The sequence below is a fragment of the Phlebotomus argentipes genome, unplaced genomic scaffold, assembly GCF_947086385.1.
Source record: "Phlebotomus argentipes unplaced genomic scaffold, Phlebotomus argentipes genome assembly scaffold_4, whole genome shotgun sequence".
Classification (NCBI taxonomy): domain Eukaryota; kingdom Metazoa; phylum Arthropoda; class Insecta; order Diptera; family Psychodidae; genus Phlebotomus; species Phlebotomus argentipes.
In genome coordinates, this window is record NW_026776174.1 from 5,530,501 (window position 1) to 5,547,262 (window position 16,762).

At 40.2% G+C, this 16,762-nt stretch overlaps 1 protein-coding gene across 1 annotated transcript in view; it reads right to left on the reverse strand.

The window, feature by feature from the left end:
* LOC132258006 (uncharacterized) overlaps positions 1 to 16,762 on the reverse strand; it is a 43,669-nt gene that overhangs the window by 20,747 nt on the left and 6,160 nt on the right. The window contains exons 2-7 of the mRNA XM_059755098.1: positions 11,102 to 12,215; positions 1,920 to 2,137; positions 1,692 to 1,841; positions 879 to 1,567; positions 452 to 825; positions 87 to 205 (exon numbers count right to left, since the gene is read on the reverse strand). Coding sequence (XP_059611081.1) covers positions 87 to 205; positions 452 to 825; positions 879 to 1,567; positions 1,692 to 1,841; positions 1,920 to 2,137; positions 11,102 to 11,328 — 1,777 coding nt within the window. The 5' untranslated portion in view covers positions 11,329 to 12,215. The remainder of the gene's footprint in view (positions 1 to 86; positions 206 to 451; positions 826 to 878; positions 1,568 to 1,691; positions 1,842 to 1,919; positions 2,138 to 11,101; positions 12,216 to 16,762) is intronic.

The following is a 16,762-nucleotide window of genomic DNA, read 5'->3' on the forward strand; positions in this document are numbered from 1 at the left end:
CAAACCCGTAATTGTCCCATCAGGACATAAATTTTGCATGAATACCTCGCACATCACGTGCCAAAACAAGGAAAGCACATACTCACCCATTTCCAAATACTTCTGATGGACGGGATCATATTCATCCCACACAATGCTCTTGAATCGATTGCGTTCCTTCGTTGCAGCCAAGACCGAGTCCGGCCTCTGATGTTCATTGGGATTTCTGTGGGGAGTAAATTGCTATTTTTGAGGAATTTCATTCATGAACATTGGCAAACTACCACAAAAATCCGTCCTCTAACTTCTATTTTAATGGCACGGTCTCAAACGTATTTGAGAGTTTTTGTTGTTGAAGTAAACTTTGAAATTCAATGGCTACGCCCATGCTTTCCCCATTCTCGGATGTTCACACAAACAGAACACGAAAGAGAGAATGGAAAATGGGTGGAAAGCTCTGTGGGATACTCACCCAGTTCGGGCGAAGTTGCTCCAATACAGAATTACAGACTCTGACAGTGCCACTTCTGCCTTGGTATAATTGTGGGGAAAGTGGCTGAAGCCGTCCACCAGCGGAGCCCCGAAGACGTATGGCAAGTCCTCACCGTGAACCGTTCCCATGCGCTGCGGATAGTCGCCCTCCTTGGTCTGGTAGTCGAACACGTAGAAGAAGCACTTGGGGCCGGACTTCTCCTGGCCGGGCAGCGCCGGCGGGGGCGCCAGCGTGTCTCCCGTGTGCATAAGTGGCGCCACGAACTGCGCGTCCGACAGAGCCGCCACTGCGGCGTCCCTCGTGTTGATGGGATGCTGTGAGGTCCGCTCCCAGTCCGTGTACTCGTTCACCACCTGTAATTGGGTGCGTGTCACTCTCGCCAAAGCGTGCACTGCGAGCCACTCACCGTGTAGAAAATCTCGCTGAGATGAAAAGTGTAGGCATTGCGGACGTACGTCCGGATGATCCTGTCGCGACGTTCGCCCTCGAAGCCATTCAGGATGTCGACATTGCTGAATCGCCACAAAGCCTCAGCCGTGACTACACCGAAGAGCAGATCGTATCGTCGATATGAGTCGTGAGAGCGCTTCGACGGACCCGCCGAGAGCAGCTCGTCGGGATCCTGATTCGACAGTCCTGTGCGTATAACTACCCCATCAACAGATGGACCAAACGCGCTCAGATAGCTGGGCGCCTGAATGTTAACATTGAGCAAGTCTTCTAATGGAATCTCTCGCAGGCAGTCAACGATTTGTTCGTGATTCTTGATGAGATCACTGGGCACGGTGCAGTTGAGCTCCTTGGCCAGCTTCAGGGCGTACACGACCGGGTCCTCGACGACAGCCCATGACGCGTACGCCGAGCCCGAGAGCAGGATGGCGCGGTGGAACAGACCCGGCACCATTGTCGGCGACGTCATAAGGAAGTTGATGCACGCCGAGCCGCTGCCGTGACCCGCAAGCGTCACAGACGTGGGATCGCCGCCGAACTTGGCGATGTTCTGCTGCACCCAGTGCAGCGCCGCCATCTGATCCATAAGGCCATAGTTCGCCACGCGAGCTCGGATTTGAGGGCTCGGATTGGCATTGAGAAAACCTGGGCCGGAGAGGTCAGTTAATGACTGAAAATTGACTAATTGGGGGTGCTTATGGCTTAGGAAGGGCAACGAAATCGGGCAATTGCGCAAAGTGTGTGCTTGTCGACAAGTGTATTAACTCACCTAATACTCCTAATCGATAATTTAGTGTGACAACTACTAAGTCTCCGTAGCTGGCCAGGACTGAGCCATCGTATGGATTGCCACTGTTCCACTCGAATGACTCCCCGTGTATGAACATAATAACGGGGAGCTTTTTCTCAGCTGTGGCAGCTGCGTGTGAAAATTGAGTCACATCTCAGGGGTGGAGTGTGAATTTTTACAGAGGATGTGCAAAATCGATAGCCTTACCGTAAACGGGCGAGAAGACGTTGAGGTAGAGACAGTCCTCGGATTGCTTCTGCAGGAAAGGCAGGAGACGCTTGAGGTACTCAAGTCTACCCTTGGGCATCTTCTCAAGTGCCGCCGTCTCGTTCTGTATATCTGGCAATCGCTGTGGACACACTGCGCTGTACTTGTCAGAGAGCCGAACGCCGTCCCAGGGCGAAGGGGTGCGCGTGGGGCTGAATCTGAAAGGGTTGTTCAAGAAGAAACTCACATGAGTTATACACGCTAAACGTTCACGCTCCTGTGCTATCGCTTCGGAGAGAGATAGCTTATTGACTGTCCTTTAATTTCACATTGTTGCAAGAGTTGTACACTTTCTATCACATTGTCAATATCAATATCAATTTCACGGGTTTTTGTCATCTGTTTGTATTCTCGATTACATGGCACCAAGAAACTGAAGGACGTGCACTTTTGCTGTGTGTAGCTTTATTGAAAAATTTCGATACACTCCTAACTGAGATATTTTCACACGATATGACTCGCATATCGTCAGTTCCAATATACGAAAGCGATGAGCATGAGCTTTCGACATGATAAACGAAAGGGAGTTACACATACAATGGGAAACTTTTCACATTTTCTCCAAAGTACTTTTCCATTAAACCCTTTTTCCCGGCTCACATTTCACCATATTATATGGATTTTTATGGTGGCGTATTTTCTCAACTATCTCGCTCTCTAATTGTATTGCCATTGACCATAATAGGTCATAATTTAGCTGAAGTCGCTTCTTCTCGATCCCCTGGAGCTTTTATATGAACATCTCAAGGGAAGTTATGGCGCTGCGAGTTTCTCTTAAGATGATTAATTCTCATCTGCTTTATTCTTAAAAACTATATAAGATGATGGCAGACTAATGAAGTTACTACATGTAAATGATAATTAAGGTTGAAGAAAAATGTTTGGATCCAACATTTTAATCTGTTTTTCTCGCTTTCTAGAACGGCAAAAAGTGACAATTTTATTCGTGATCAATTGTATTTGATAATACATCGCTTTTGTGTTTTCTCATTAAAATTCTTTCTTTTATAAAATTTTTATGTATTGGAAAATTCTTATCACACACTTATTTGCATGTGAAACTCAATGCCAAATTCAGTGTTTTTACAGTGATATCGCCAAAATTCATATTTCACATTGTTTAAATCAATATGTGTCACATAAAAGTGAATTATTCACCCTCTGCATATTTCTTTGCTGATACGTCGAGCAGTAAGACAGTGATATTGACAGTGAATAGAAAATATTAAAAAGTTTAAATTGTTTTGCTGAGGAAAGTTTCTAAATTGAGTTGAGGGTGTTCGCCAGGGAAGGGAGGACGAAAAATGATATATAGAAAGCGTTCCATTTTATTCTTTTCCGTCGACTATTGTTGGAATTGATAAGTCGAGCCAAATAAATGTGCAAACGTGGGAAGGGACACATATATATGTATAGGAGATGTGGACAAAGGGAGGGGAGGGAAAAAAAGCTCCCGGAAGAGCTGAAAGCCCGAGATGGGTGAAATAGTGTGGGAATTCTTTTACATGGATGGGCATTAGTATGAGGAAAGGTAACTTGAACCATTCTCATTTTTCTTCGTGCCCCATTTGTTGTTATTACTTGACTTTATGACTCCTCAAGTCAAACGATAATGACATTCTTGGGTATTGTGAGCCACGCGGGCAAAAATATCATGTGGGTTATGAGATCACCCTCGGCAGCGTCTTTGGCAGCAATTTGTATCCTCAGAGAGATATTAGTTGGGGCGCACACACAACATTGTTGGGTGGATGCATTTCAATTTCCATGGGCAAATGTGCAGAAAAATTGTCATGTCTCCTCATGACGATTGTGTGAGAAAATCCATGTGGATTCCCGGTGGATTTTCTCTCTCTCTCTCCGCCCTCTCGAAAACTTTAATAGGGATTTAATGCGGAATCCCTCTGTGCTCCTCACTCTCTTCCATCCAATTTGGGTGGGGCTTTAAATAAAATTTCTCACATTACGCCATCCGAGGATACGAGCAATTCGCAAAAGCCACCCACTTGAGATATTTGTGTGACACAATAGAAATTCACAATACCTTTCGGTAAATTTGTTTCTGCTGAATTAAATTAATAGAATGGGGCGCCGTGAACATAATAGGGCCACTAGCCATTCCCGACCGCATTACAACAGTGCGAATTATACGAGAACCCGCATTGTGGCCAACAAAAACCAACTTTTGTGAATAAAGGTGTATTTAGTTGCCTATATCTAAGTACATTCCGGTCCCATTTGTTCTTCGCCGGAAGTAAAAAGTGTTCTTTATTCGTGGTAATTTACACGGAATGGAAAACTCTGTCTGTGCTGTTGTTGTTTTTTGCACAAAAGAATTCCACAGAACGCATCTGCAATGATAATAAGAAATTGTAACATTTCTCACTGGGGATGTTGAAGCGTTTTTTACATGTTTCATGGGATTAAAATATTGATGGCAGAGCTAACATATTGGAATGATAAAATGTCCATTTGAATTATTATTAAGAATTTACATTGGAACATTTGCCATGAATAAACTTTCAGGCTGAAGCTGAGGGGCATCAAAAACGTTGATGAACTTAAGCTGGGATTTCCTCTAACTAAATTGTTTATTCCTTAATACTTTCCTGAAGCAAAAACGAAGTATAGAGTAGAGAACAATATTTGTTATGTACATTATTCAAAAGTTAGAGAACATCACGTATAAAATACCCTCAAACTCAGGAGTTAGAAATCATACAATATTGATTAGTGTATTTAAGGTAAAACTTTCTATCTTGATATTGTCAGTTTAGATTTTATAGATGGTTGTTGAATATCCACGAAAGTAATGATAGTAGTAGTAACTAAGCCATATGAGAAAATTAATTTAAAGTTTATGCACAATTGCTGGCCCTCAAATTTATCACATCATAACGCAAATTCATTTCATTTATGCTAAAAGTTATATCCACGGCTATTTGACTGTATGAAATGGAATTAAATGTGTGGAAATGCACCAAAATAGAAGTTTTAGCGTAGGTGCTGGGGTTAAATATGCACATTCCCGCAGCGTTAAAGTCAAAGTGTTTCTAGGTAATATACTACGAACAGCACATCGCTAGAGTCTCATAGCGATCCACAACTATAGCTTGAGTCTTGTGGGGATTAAAGTGTGAGAGTTATTTCGCATTTCTCTTTTCCTTCAATCTTCTCTGGAATTTTGAGGAAATTATATCTATTTTACTTATGACCATCTCTTCTTATATTCAATTAAATCTTATAGTTATGACCACGATTAGGCGCCTTTTTTGTCTCCGCAAGAAAATTGCTCTTTTTCACAAATTCCCTTCCTCTCGTCACTTCCATCATTATCCCTCTACTATGTACATGTAGGCGGAAAACTTTTCTTTTTCCCTCTGTCTCTTGGCAAATGGTCAGACAATCTCCCCGAGTGACAGTGCGGGGCACGAAATATAAACTTATAAGTACAGCAATTTTCATTAACTTTTATTAATATCATCGGTAAAGTTGGGTTAATTAAAGCCTTATATTCATTTATTTCCAAGAGAGGAAGGAATATAAGTTGTTGGGAATTCGATCAAGGGTTTATTCAGTGACTCGAATTTGGGTCACAATTGATGATTTTATTGATCAACACACCCCGAAAATTTTATGAGTAAAATTAATAAATATAAATTATCCATATGTTATGTTTATTGTGCAATATGACAGTCACGTTTAATTGATTATGTATTGAAATTAATCGTATTTTCTAATGCGAAAAATATTTAATTACTTCACAGAGTGAATCTACACATTCTGATAAGTATTATTGGAAATTTTATGAGGTAAAGATTAAATTTGTGTGTTTTGTACATTTACAAACATTATTTGCATCATACTTTAATAATGCATGCGGTATGTGCAATTGCAGTATTAAATCCAAATAAATGATGAGATTTAATTTAGTTAAACAGTGGCAGAATCAGTTTTTCTGTCAAAACTACACCCAGTTTATTTATTAGTGGAGAAATTATTCATTATCATATGTATACATAAGATAAAACATAATATAGTGTAGTTTGATAACAATGTATTAAAATGAATTAATAACTATACAGTGAAGTCTATTGATGCGCAATGAAATGCTTTTACGAATGAATGCTTTGATATTATTAACCTAAACGAAGGGCGGAACGTTTTTGTGTTGGAATTGCAAAAGTGCCTAATTGAACAGGATTTTATTGAATACGATTTTTTTTTATAAAATCAAGCTCGAAAATTGTTTTTTCTCAAAACCTTTTACATAATTCAATAATACATTCACTCTGAAATAGGAACAAAAACAAGAACCGGAAAATCCTCATACAAAATTCACAACTTTCCTTTCAGCAAAAGAGGGGAATTTTGACTCGTTATCCCGGGAAAAGCCCAAAAATCCACTCACACTCTTTCTTCTCTACTGTCGAAAAATATTTTTCTACGGTGGGATGTGTTAAAATTTTTGACAAACTCTCTCTTCGGCAGAGTTGTTTTTACAAAATTCTGCATAGCATATTTTCGGTAAATCCCTAGTCATAATTTTTTCCCTCCTGCATGCCGCACAGGAAGGGCGGGAATATTTGGTGTGGCGCGTGGGGAAAAGTTTGGAAAAATGCCCTCCATTCCCCCTGCATTTCGTGCGGGTAGAACATGAAAAGTGAATTGAGTGAAAAGTTGTGAAATATAGCAAGTTGGAAATGATTTATTTGAAAATTTCCTCTGGGAGGCTGGACATGATATGTTGCCGGCAGTCAATCAAAATACAAAATTTATCGATTTGCACCACGTCGAGGATAACACACGTCCAAAATACCAATGAAATGGGACATGAGAGAATTGGGGGCTGTTCTCACCACTCCAGAGTCTTGGGCAAGGTTATATTGTGTGACAATTTCATACTCACACACACTTTCGTCACCCAAACCCCACTTGTGTGACTGCATGCTGAGGCTTGGGCATTGCGGAATGATCTCCACATTCCCAACCCCTCGGCAAAATTCAATAATCATCCATCGTGCGAAGTGCCGATCTCTCTCACTCACAACCCATTATTCACTCACATTTTCAATGTAATTTCATTTAAAACTGTGATTTTTAATGCTCCAACATCGATTGTGACGACTTTTTCTCCCTCATTCGCATCATGTGTCAATCATATGGACACGCTTCGCAACAAAACTCAACAGCTCAAGTGGAAAAATCCAATTGAATTAATTGAGTTTAAAGTGCTGTTCGAGTGCGGTTCGGGGAAAATCCGTCAATATTTTTCCGGTATCCACAGTATCGGAAGCTGATAGTGTGCATTCTTTAATCTCTGAAATTGCTTTAAGCGATTCGCTCTGAACACCGTGAGAATCTCAATATTTGGCCACATTCACACAGTGTTTCTGTCCAGGTGTTTTCAATTCAAGCCAATTGAAAACAGATCATTCGAATAACTCTCTTGTTAAAGGTTTTCGTAATTTCAAATTCAGCTTCTATTAGAAGAATAAGGTCGCTGATGAGCTCTGATGTCTATATTGAGTAATCATTTCAAACTATAGCTTCTAAGAGACTTCCATTGCAGATATTGAAATCCAAATCACAATCACGTTAGGGACGCAGCCATGCAACACATTCCTTGATGGATCTGAGCTTTGTATTCTCTTATTGATGAATTGATTAATTGGAAATGCAACATCTGGACCAGGCACTAGTGTGCGAGCACCTCGAGTAAACCTCATGTGCTTGGTGAAGTGAGATAAAAGATTGATTCCATCTTCAGTATGGCTCATTTCGGAATCATGGGGAGTCCTCTCACTGTGTATTACGTTTTAAAAAGGATTACGTTGCAGATTGCTTTCATCCATCTTCCCGCTGAATATTTGTTGTTTCCCAGAAGGGAGATTCCATAACCAAGATTATTCTTTTGGCATGAAGAGACTCCCCGACATTAACTGGTGCGCGGAAGATTGCCAGTGAGAAAAAATCCGCGTGTCGTTTTCCCCGAGGTGATTGATTATGGCTAATATTTACCGTATTCTTTAACCACTCCTCAGTGTCTATTCATTCACTGTCTCGTGTACTCTCAGCCATCTCTGGCGGAGCCATGAGAAAAAGCTTAGGGAGTTTGGGTGGAAATAAATAGAGAGCTTCCATCCAGGAAATAGAGCACAAGCATGCCCAAAATTCCCCGCACAGTGTTAAACATTTCGGCATCCCACCCACACATTTCCCGTCCTTTCTCCCAGAAAGAGGGAAAGACGAACACGAGGGGAGAAAAGAGTGTAGAGAAATGATGTCAATTTTTTACTTTCATCGTGATTAACAATGCGAGATTTTCTAACTCAAATTTGTGATTTCATTCCCAATGCTCACGACATTCCGAACAATTTGGCCTGTCGACACAGCATTAGAGCGAGTGGGAGAAAACTCCTAAAAGCACCCATATTTCCTTTTATGTCACTCTGATGAGGCTTGGAAGAGGCCTAGGAATTCTGGGAAACACGGTGGAAATGTGACGTCAAAGGACATTTCATTTATTAAATTGGGAATAATGAATCTTTCCGATGCGTGTCAATTCAATGGCCATAAAATATCGATCCTTCTTTGATATTTTGCCAAAGCTCCGCCTACTCATAAGCCTCACCCACAATCGATAGATGACAAACAGAGAGTGATTCAATTTGCTTCAGTCTATTCAAATTTCATGGACATCTTATGAATTAAAATGCCATAAAAGCAACAGTATTAAGTGGGCTTGAATATTTTCTTGAATAAACATAAGAAGACCTTCATACACAGGAATGAAGACAAAGAAAAGTGGAGAGAATTTCCCAATTTACGCTTTGGCAAGTTAAAACAACAGAGGAAAAAATCTGGAGAGATTTTATCAAAATATTTAGTTTGAATGGCGCGTTAAGGAATTTCCGAGTGCCATTGTATGTTTTCATTGTGAAATAATTTAGAGCTCCGTAAATCATATTTTATGGCGCCGCACTACTCTCAACTGCTTTTCTTGTTTTTTTTCTGCAAGCTTTGCTTCTTCCGCGCTATATAGATATACGAATGTATATAGTGCCGCGCTTAAATGTCCTCTGGAAGAGAGAGAGAGAGAGAGAGAGAGAGAGAGAGAGAGTCTTCGGGAAAATGCCTCCCCGTCGCAACAATTTGAGCTTTACAGGCAATTATCGTGATATATGGTTAACTCATGGTGTTTCTATTCTTGAGATTTCCATTTGGTGTTTGCCAAAGGGCAGCAATATTTATATCTCTGTCGCGCTTGTGACTGTTCTGCCTCACGCATGTTGGGCTTTTGGGATGGAAAAGACTAAAGCGAAGGCTTTTAGAAGAGCAGTCTTGATGCAAGTAATTAAAAGTTTTCCACCTCTGGGAATTGTGAAAGAGCGGCGTTTGGAGAGTGAGAAGCGGCACGTTTGGGGCTGTGTAAAAGCTCATAAGAACTTTGACTGACAAATTGTATATGCACAATATTTATGGACCCAGGTAAACAAGGGGCGCGCCATGATTAAAGTTTGAACTTTCTACTTAGGAAGTCTTAAGTACGTGTAAAACTGATAGAAGCAGTTGAGCGACGCTGTCTCTCTCCGTCTTGGGCAACTTTCTGTGCTCTAACATAATAAATTTCAGGCACAACGTTTTTGATATTGAGGTATGAGGGGTTGATATATATTAAGTCAGGAGAGAACAACTCCCGAATGGGGAGAGTCAAAATAATAATGATGGATAGGAAATAAAGCGTAGAGAAGTGTGTCTGATAATATTTATAAATGGATTTATAATCACCGAGTAAATCAGACGCACTCCAATGAACACTTTACATATTTATAGCATTTTTGCGTTTCAGGGAAACGTAATGCCAGAACCGACGAAGAGTGAGGGAAGAAACCTAATCTACGGCCTGTGATTTAAGTTAATTTTCCTCCCTCGCTGAATATCGACAAGACGAGAATGTAATCATAATATAAACTCGTGGATAATGAGCAAAAAATGCTATTAGTCATAGTTGAAGTTTTTTTCTCCCTCGTCTCAATCGATGGTTCATCGATTGACAAGTGAAGAGCTTCCATGATGGGGTTATTTAATATACCGCATTGAACTGCAAAACGGGCACGTGATTGAGGGAATGCCATTATGCAATTAGTGTGATTGTTGGTTAATTTTAAATTGAGCAATCATTATTTGCTCAAGAGTAGATATAAGGTTAGATGTTATGCAAATTAATCTGTATGTTGCATAATGCGACTTAAAGATCTCATATGTAATGTGGTTTGATTAATTTGCCATGTGGGAAATTTGCACTGATTTGCATTCATAATGCATAAATTGAAGATTAAATTTTTACAATTTGGATTAACTCTTATATAAGTGAAGAGGTTTCCCACATTTTTTAAATTACGAGACAGGAAATGAGCATGTATTTCATTCCCCGTTTTTTTCTGATTGAGTGAATTTTTGAGTTGAATTTTTAATTTGAAATTTGTCATATCCAGAAATTCGACGAAACTAGAGGCAATTAGATTGAAAATATAAAACTTTGCTATTTAAATGGGTCGAATGGATCATTAAAAGTGCTATGGAAGGTGGCCATCGTGTTTTGTGGAAGGAATTGCAAGTGTTAGGTAAAATGAGTTAGTAAAGTTGCTATTGTTTCTATGCCTTATTTCATGAACTATCAAGCAATATTCTCAAAATGGGACGCTTTCATGTATTTTCCTCCCTCTTCCCGCCCATTTGCATATGTAGCGCGCCTCGAGTTGTAGCGCATTTCAGCGTGTTGGAAATTTTCGGTGGGCGGAAATTTGGGCTCTCTTTGTGTGCCACACACGGCGTTCATGGAACATACATAATGGATATGCTTTTTACAGTGTTCCAGAGGGTAAAGTAAAATCCCTCACACTCTAGCGAGTGTGTGTGTGCGAGAGAAATGAGCGAATTTCGAAACAATTTGCACTCGAGGGAAAATTGGTGCTGCGAAATTTCATTTTAATTGATAAAACTTAAATTGCTAGACACGAAACGGAAATTAAGGTCGCGTGGGTGGAGATGATCAGGGGAATTGTTACGAGATGTAGACGTGCGTTACAGATAGATTTTCAATTGGTGTGACTCCTTACCTGTTTGATTTAATTGGTGGTGTGGCATATGGAACGCCGAGAAATGCCTCGATGGGCTTGAGAAATTTGTAGCCGTCCAAGGGCAAGATGATTCCCTGTAGTCTTCCGTAGCGTGTCTGCACAATTCTCGGGCTTAGATGGGTGTTCTTGTAGATATCCATTGAGGAGCATTGCGCTAACGTGACGATGTACATCAGAATGAAGCCAATTGGGTGCCTTATGTTCATCTTCCAAGGTGGGCTTTTGTACGTTCTCGCCGGGATGATGTGATGGTAAGTGTGTGTGTGTTTTCTTCCTCTCCTGATGGCCAGGAGCAATTCACATGGACAAATGGCCAGCAATTCGATTTCACGTGTATTTCGCGTGTTTTATTCTATTGCACACACTAATTAGCCTACATAAACTAATTCAAGTCATTTTCATGTAAATGAGTGTTTCACTCTAATCAGGATAATAGGATTTACGGGCCTCCACTTGCCATTGCTAGTCATTTTCTGGACACTATACATAAATTGTTGGTCATACACATGCGAGTGCCGTGAATCGCGAATATAAAGCCCGTGCGAGAATTTACATTTTAAGCACCCGCGCCATCATCAAGTGTCGGTGGGTAGAGTGCATGGCCGGGGAGTCTAAATGCTCCACCGGGGCTTTGGTTGAGTGAAAATTACTATTTACGTTAGCACCGGACCACGATCGTTGCGCCACAATAACAACCACCCCCGCACAACATCGAATGGATTGCCGGGCCGAATGTGGTGACGCTGGACACTTTATGCGAAAGTTCTAATCAAATTATGAATTATGGTTGTCATTATTTAAGCCCACCTCGTATTTCACGCACACAATCTCACTCGCCCGGGGCCTCGTGCACACTTGGGGTGTGGAAAGCACCAACGCAACAATACTTCAGTTGGGGTTGCGCACCAGGAGGAGCCAGAAATCCAATTAAATTAGCACTCAAAATGCATCATGTTGCTGAATCCACGTCAGACCAAATTATTGTGGGATTGTCTCTGGTCCATTTCTATTATGATTTATTTCCATCTCACTACCCGGACACTCTTGCCACTCCTGCGCCAACACCCACCAAGACTATCGGCAATGGTGAAACCTGAAAGACGAGCAGAGAGGGAAAACATTAATTTAACTTAGTGTCACGTGGAATATACCATGATTAATGCAATAATAAAGAAATATGCCTTTAAATAGCTGCGCACAACTGAATTCCTTCCCTTCACACTTTGCCAGTTAATGGACAATGTAATCCCAATTGGCTCTGCCAGTGACACATCAATTGAGCACAGCATCGTGTTTTTATCGCACTAATTATTCAGTCAATTATGACGTGCTGAAGGAAATCGTATGATTGATTGCTGAAGGTGTCGCTCAAACATGCACTGGCTGTAAGCGATACTCTTGCGTCGTCTAGATGTAGATGTAGATAATATCGTGAGAAAGCTTAAAGCTTTGAAAGCATTAACATTAGAAACTCCTCAGTAACAACCTCTGACTTTTGTTCACTAATTAACTAACAATGTCGTAACAATTTTCATACCGACATCTAATCAATGAATATTGAAAAATTTATGCCATATTTGTGCATAATGAACTTACGTAATACTCCGAAAACACAAGTTCAATATAATGTCGAAATAAAATTAGAATGTCTTCATAAGCATAAAGATATGAAACTACATATTCCTAAACTTTGAAACTTAATTGCAAGCACAGGAGCTTTCTGTGCTTTTGTGTATTTTAGACTTCACCCTTGAGAAGAGTCGTTTCTATAGAGACGAAATATATGTACATTTTCTAGGCTTGCAGACAATTATGAAGATGTATGTAAATTACCTGCCAACACGAAAGATTCTCCTTGGAGAACAGAAATAATTGCCATGCCATTGAGGGAGGTTTCTTTGAGATTTCCCGAAAGCTATTCGGAATAAAAGATTCTGGCCAAGAAATTAGCAACATTTCGAATATTCTGAGCAGTATAATTGGGATTGTGGCGCCAGGAACAAGTAACAAACAGCTCTAATTAATGCTTCACGCAGTGAGAGTATCCCTAAGAATTTTGTGTTGAGCCAATAAATGGGCACAGGCGGGATTGGCGAGGAAAAGAATAAACCCCAATACAGCATAAATTGATTCCACTTTTTTCAACTGTCCCCATTTTCGCCATCTCTCCCGCCCACGAAATGGGGAGACAAGATAGAAACAACGTTCTGGATTTATTAACTTATTACATAAATTATTTTGTGCTGGTCGCCTCCAATCAAATCTTCTTGAGCCAATTATTTGCAAGAAGAGACATTCCCTTTTTTATATATTCCATGTATTACTTTCCTTCCTTCTTCTATATATTGGCTTTCTCGTATCTGCAAAAGGAGAGATACACAATTCGCTGACGGATAAAGGCAGTTTGATGATCTCTAATCAACTGAGATTTCTCTCGTGCTCACCATCATTTTCAGGAGGCGAAGCGCAAGAGATAGAAACAGGGTAATCTAATGATAAGAAAAATAATGTGGTGCAGAACTGTATTATTATACAATACTACACATATCTATGTAGCAACCAAAAATAGGGTGTTCATTGTGTTTGTTTCTCCGACTTTGATATACACAATTGTCTTGTTTTTCCCGCTCTCTTGCGGCAACTTGGCTCTACGGTTTTTGGTATTACATATAGATTTATTCAGCAGACCAGCGACACCAAAAACTGAATCCCAATTCAGCGAATTAAGCTCGTCACTGTTTTCGTAATTTATTTTATGTCTCTGACATCATAAAAATATGCATCTTCTAGGACATATATTGGTCAGTCACGCAGAAGATAAAGTCAATCCTATTGAATTTTGAATAGATGATCCATTTATTTGATTGTTTATTCCCCATGAGCAAATCCTTGTTTGCTCACTGGTCACACGCGATGACCCACATTTGCGCCAAACATTCTGTGTCTCAGCAATTGGCAATTTTCATCGCATATCCATATAGTCGCGGATAAATCGTTAAGCCTTCGGAATATTTCACAGAACCTTTCTTTGTTTGCCAAACTGCTGTATCTCTCGACACTCTCGATACATGTGAGGCGAGGTATTTTTTCTCGCCACCCCAGGAAATATGCTTATATGGACATAGAGATGAAATTTTTGTATTCAACCGGAGAATAAATGGGTCTGTCGTCACAAAAGCTTCGACAATAATGTGCGTATTGCTATATAGGAGGAGAGGTATTCATGAAAGTGTAAAATGGAATGGATCAATTTAAATGCGGGTGTGAAAAGAGAACTTTTGCAGAGCTTTTCTCCCGCTCTACTTTTTGCCCTCTCTCTTCTTTCTTTCACGGCAACATTCGTTAGGAGTTTTGCTGGATGTATAAATAAAATAATATACACCCGATGAAATGGCTTCTATTTGACCGTCCTCAAATGAATTCCCTCCAGGGAAGTTCTTCCGAAGAAGCGTGCGAAAAAAACTGTGAGAATATGTGAATAAAATATTGATGGGCGAGAGCACGAAAGTGTGGATAAAAAAAGTATGCTTTCTTGTTATTCAACGCCGACATCCATTCAAATCGTCATGTTTCGTGAAGCCAAACGAACAGGAGTGCTTTCAATTACTCATGCACATCAATTAAAATGCTGAAAACATTCACGGCAAAAGTTTGTTTCGAGCGAAAAGTATTTACTATCGAAATTGAATATGGCACAGAACTCTTGTTCAAAAAGCAGGAGCTCAATGACCCCACGGAAAACAGATACAATTACTCACGATTAATTAGCAATTTATTTCATTGTGGCTGTAAATTGTTGGGGAATTTTCAGGGTAAAATGCGAAACAGAAATTTTTGCATAATTCTATGTATATTTTATGCACAAATCGTGATGAAGTTTGTTTTAATTAAATCCAATTGAAACCTTTTTTGCTCCTCGGCTGTCTATGGTTGCAGAAAAGTTGCATTGTCGGGCAAACAATGTTAACCGCCATTCATTGATTTAATTGGGAAACACAAACATTTTGAGATAAAGTTGTGTGAAGAGGAATTTGCCGCCGCCCCAGAACTTTCCCTCTGTATTCAAATACATGGAGTTTAGTTATTTGTTTACCGAGGCAATTTATTGCTCTATTAGTTTTCTTCTTTCCCTCACACCCAAAAGCCACGTCTCAGATGCACACACTCGGGGGCGCTTTCCGACCACTCTTCCGCCCAGAAGTCGACCTCTGTGTGAGTGTGTGGCAAAAACAATGTTGGAAGTTGAGGAAATTGAGAACCTTCAGTATCATGTGAGCACAATCAACTTGTCAAAATGTGCCGAAAGAGTCATGAGGAGGGTTGAAACGGTTGCACAGGAAAGGCAGAAAGATGAAGGAAGGAATAAAATGCAAAGGACTGTGTGAGCAGGAAGAATAAATTGAGTGTGAAGTGGATATCGAATTTCCCAGTTCACTTACACACGCCAACAATATTCTTTATTGCGATAATTTTTCACCCCCGCTCCCCAGACACATTCGCACTGTGCATAATGTTCACCTCCATGGGTTATTCGACCCATTTCGGACCCATGAAGAGCGTTGATTTTGTACCACAATAAACATACACTTGTGAGCTTTCGAGCCAATTCACAGCACAATGGTAATTATTCATATCTCTCTGGGTCTTTTTCAACCCCTTCCGCCACCCATTCGCTCCCACACCTTATTTATTTTCAGCCCTTCCCTCGTGCTGCCATTGTTCCTCTTTTTGCCCGCATTTCTCCACGTTACACACACACCATCTCAAGTGGAGACGCCAGGTGAGTGGAGAGCTTTTGCCTCAATTCGCAGGGCATCAACACTTGACGCAATTGATAAGTGCACTAGACTTGTGTTGGATACCCTTTTATTTAATCATCATTAAAACAATTAAACCTACAATTCTAATGTGGATTTGTAAACACTGGAGGAATGTGAAAAATATGTTAATGTGCGCAACGAAGCTTCAATTCAGCTTTCAAAATGACACTTTACTGAGTTTTCAACAGAAAATATGTATGTTTAGTTTTGGTACAAATAAAACTAATTTCTAAAGGCATTTTCAATGAACTTTTAATTTTAAACTCAAAACTTGATTCTATAATAACGTTCTCCATATTGGTAAATAAATCTGCACAGGGTCTTATTAAAAGCATTGTGATTTTTCCCTATAAAATTTTTCAGAAACCAACCAACCAAAAATGTTGGCTGGCATTCTAATGTATGGCGGCAATAACTCATGTTCTGTGTAACCCTGTTTACGGAAGCCAGGCAATTTCAATTACTGATCGCTCCGCCTTAAGAATGGGTGACACCCCACGATGAAGCACAATGTGAGAAGATCTCATAGACAAAAGACACCATAAGCTCTCTCGAGATGCCTCATTCACATCCTCGGCGGGAAGTTTTTCTCCTCGAGGGGCTGTGCAGTAAAATTTATATCTCATGTGTATATTTTGCCTCTCCCTCTGTCCCACTTCATTTTAATAAAATGATGAAATTTTCTATAGGCCACATCACCCACGGAGTGTTTAAGAAGATACATCTCAAAGCATGCTTCTGCCTTCCGCACAAGATGATTTTCTTGGGAGAATTTTTGGAGAACAGCTTGTTACAAGTTCATGGTGAGTGTGTGTGTGTG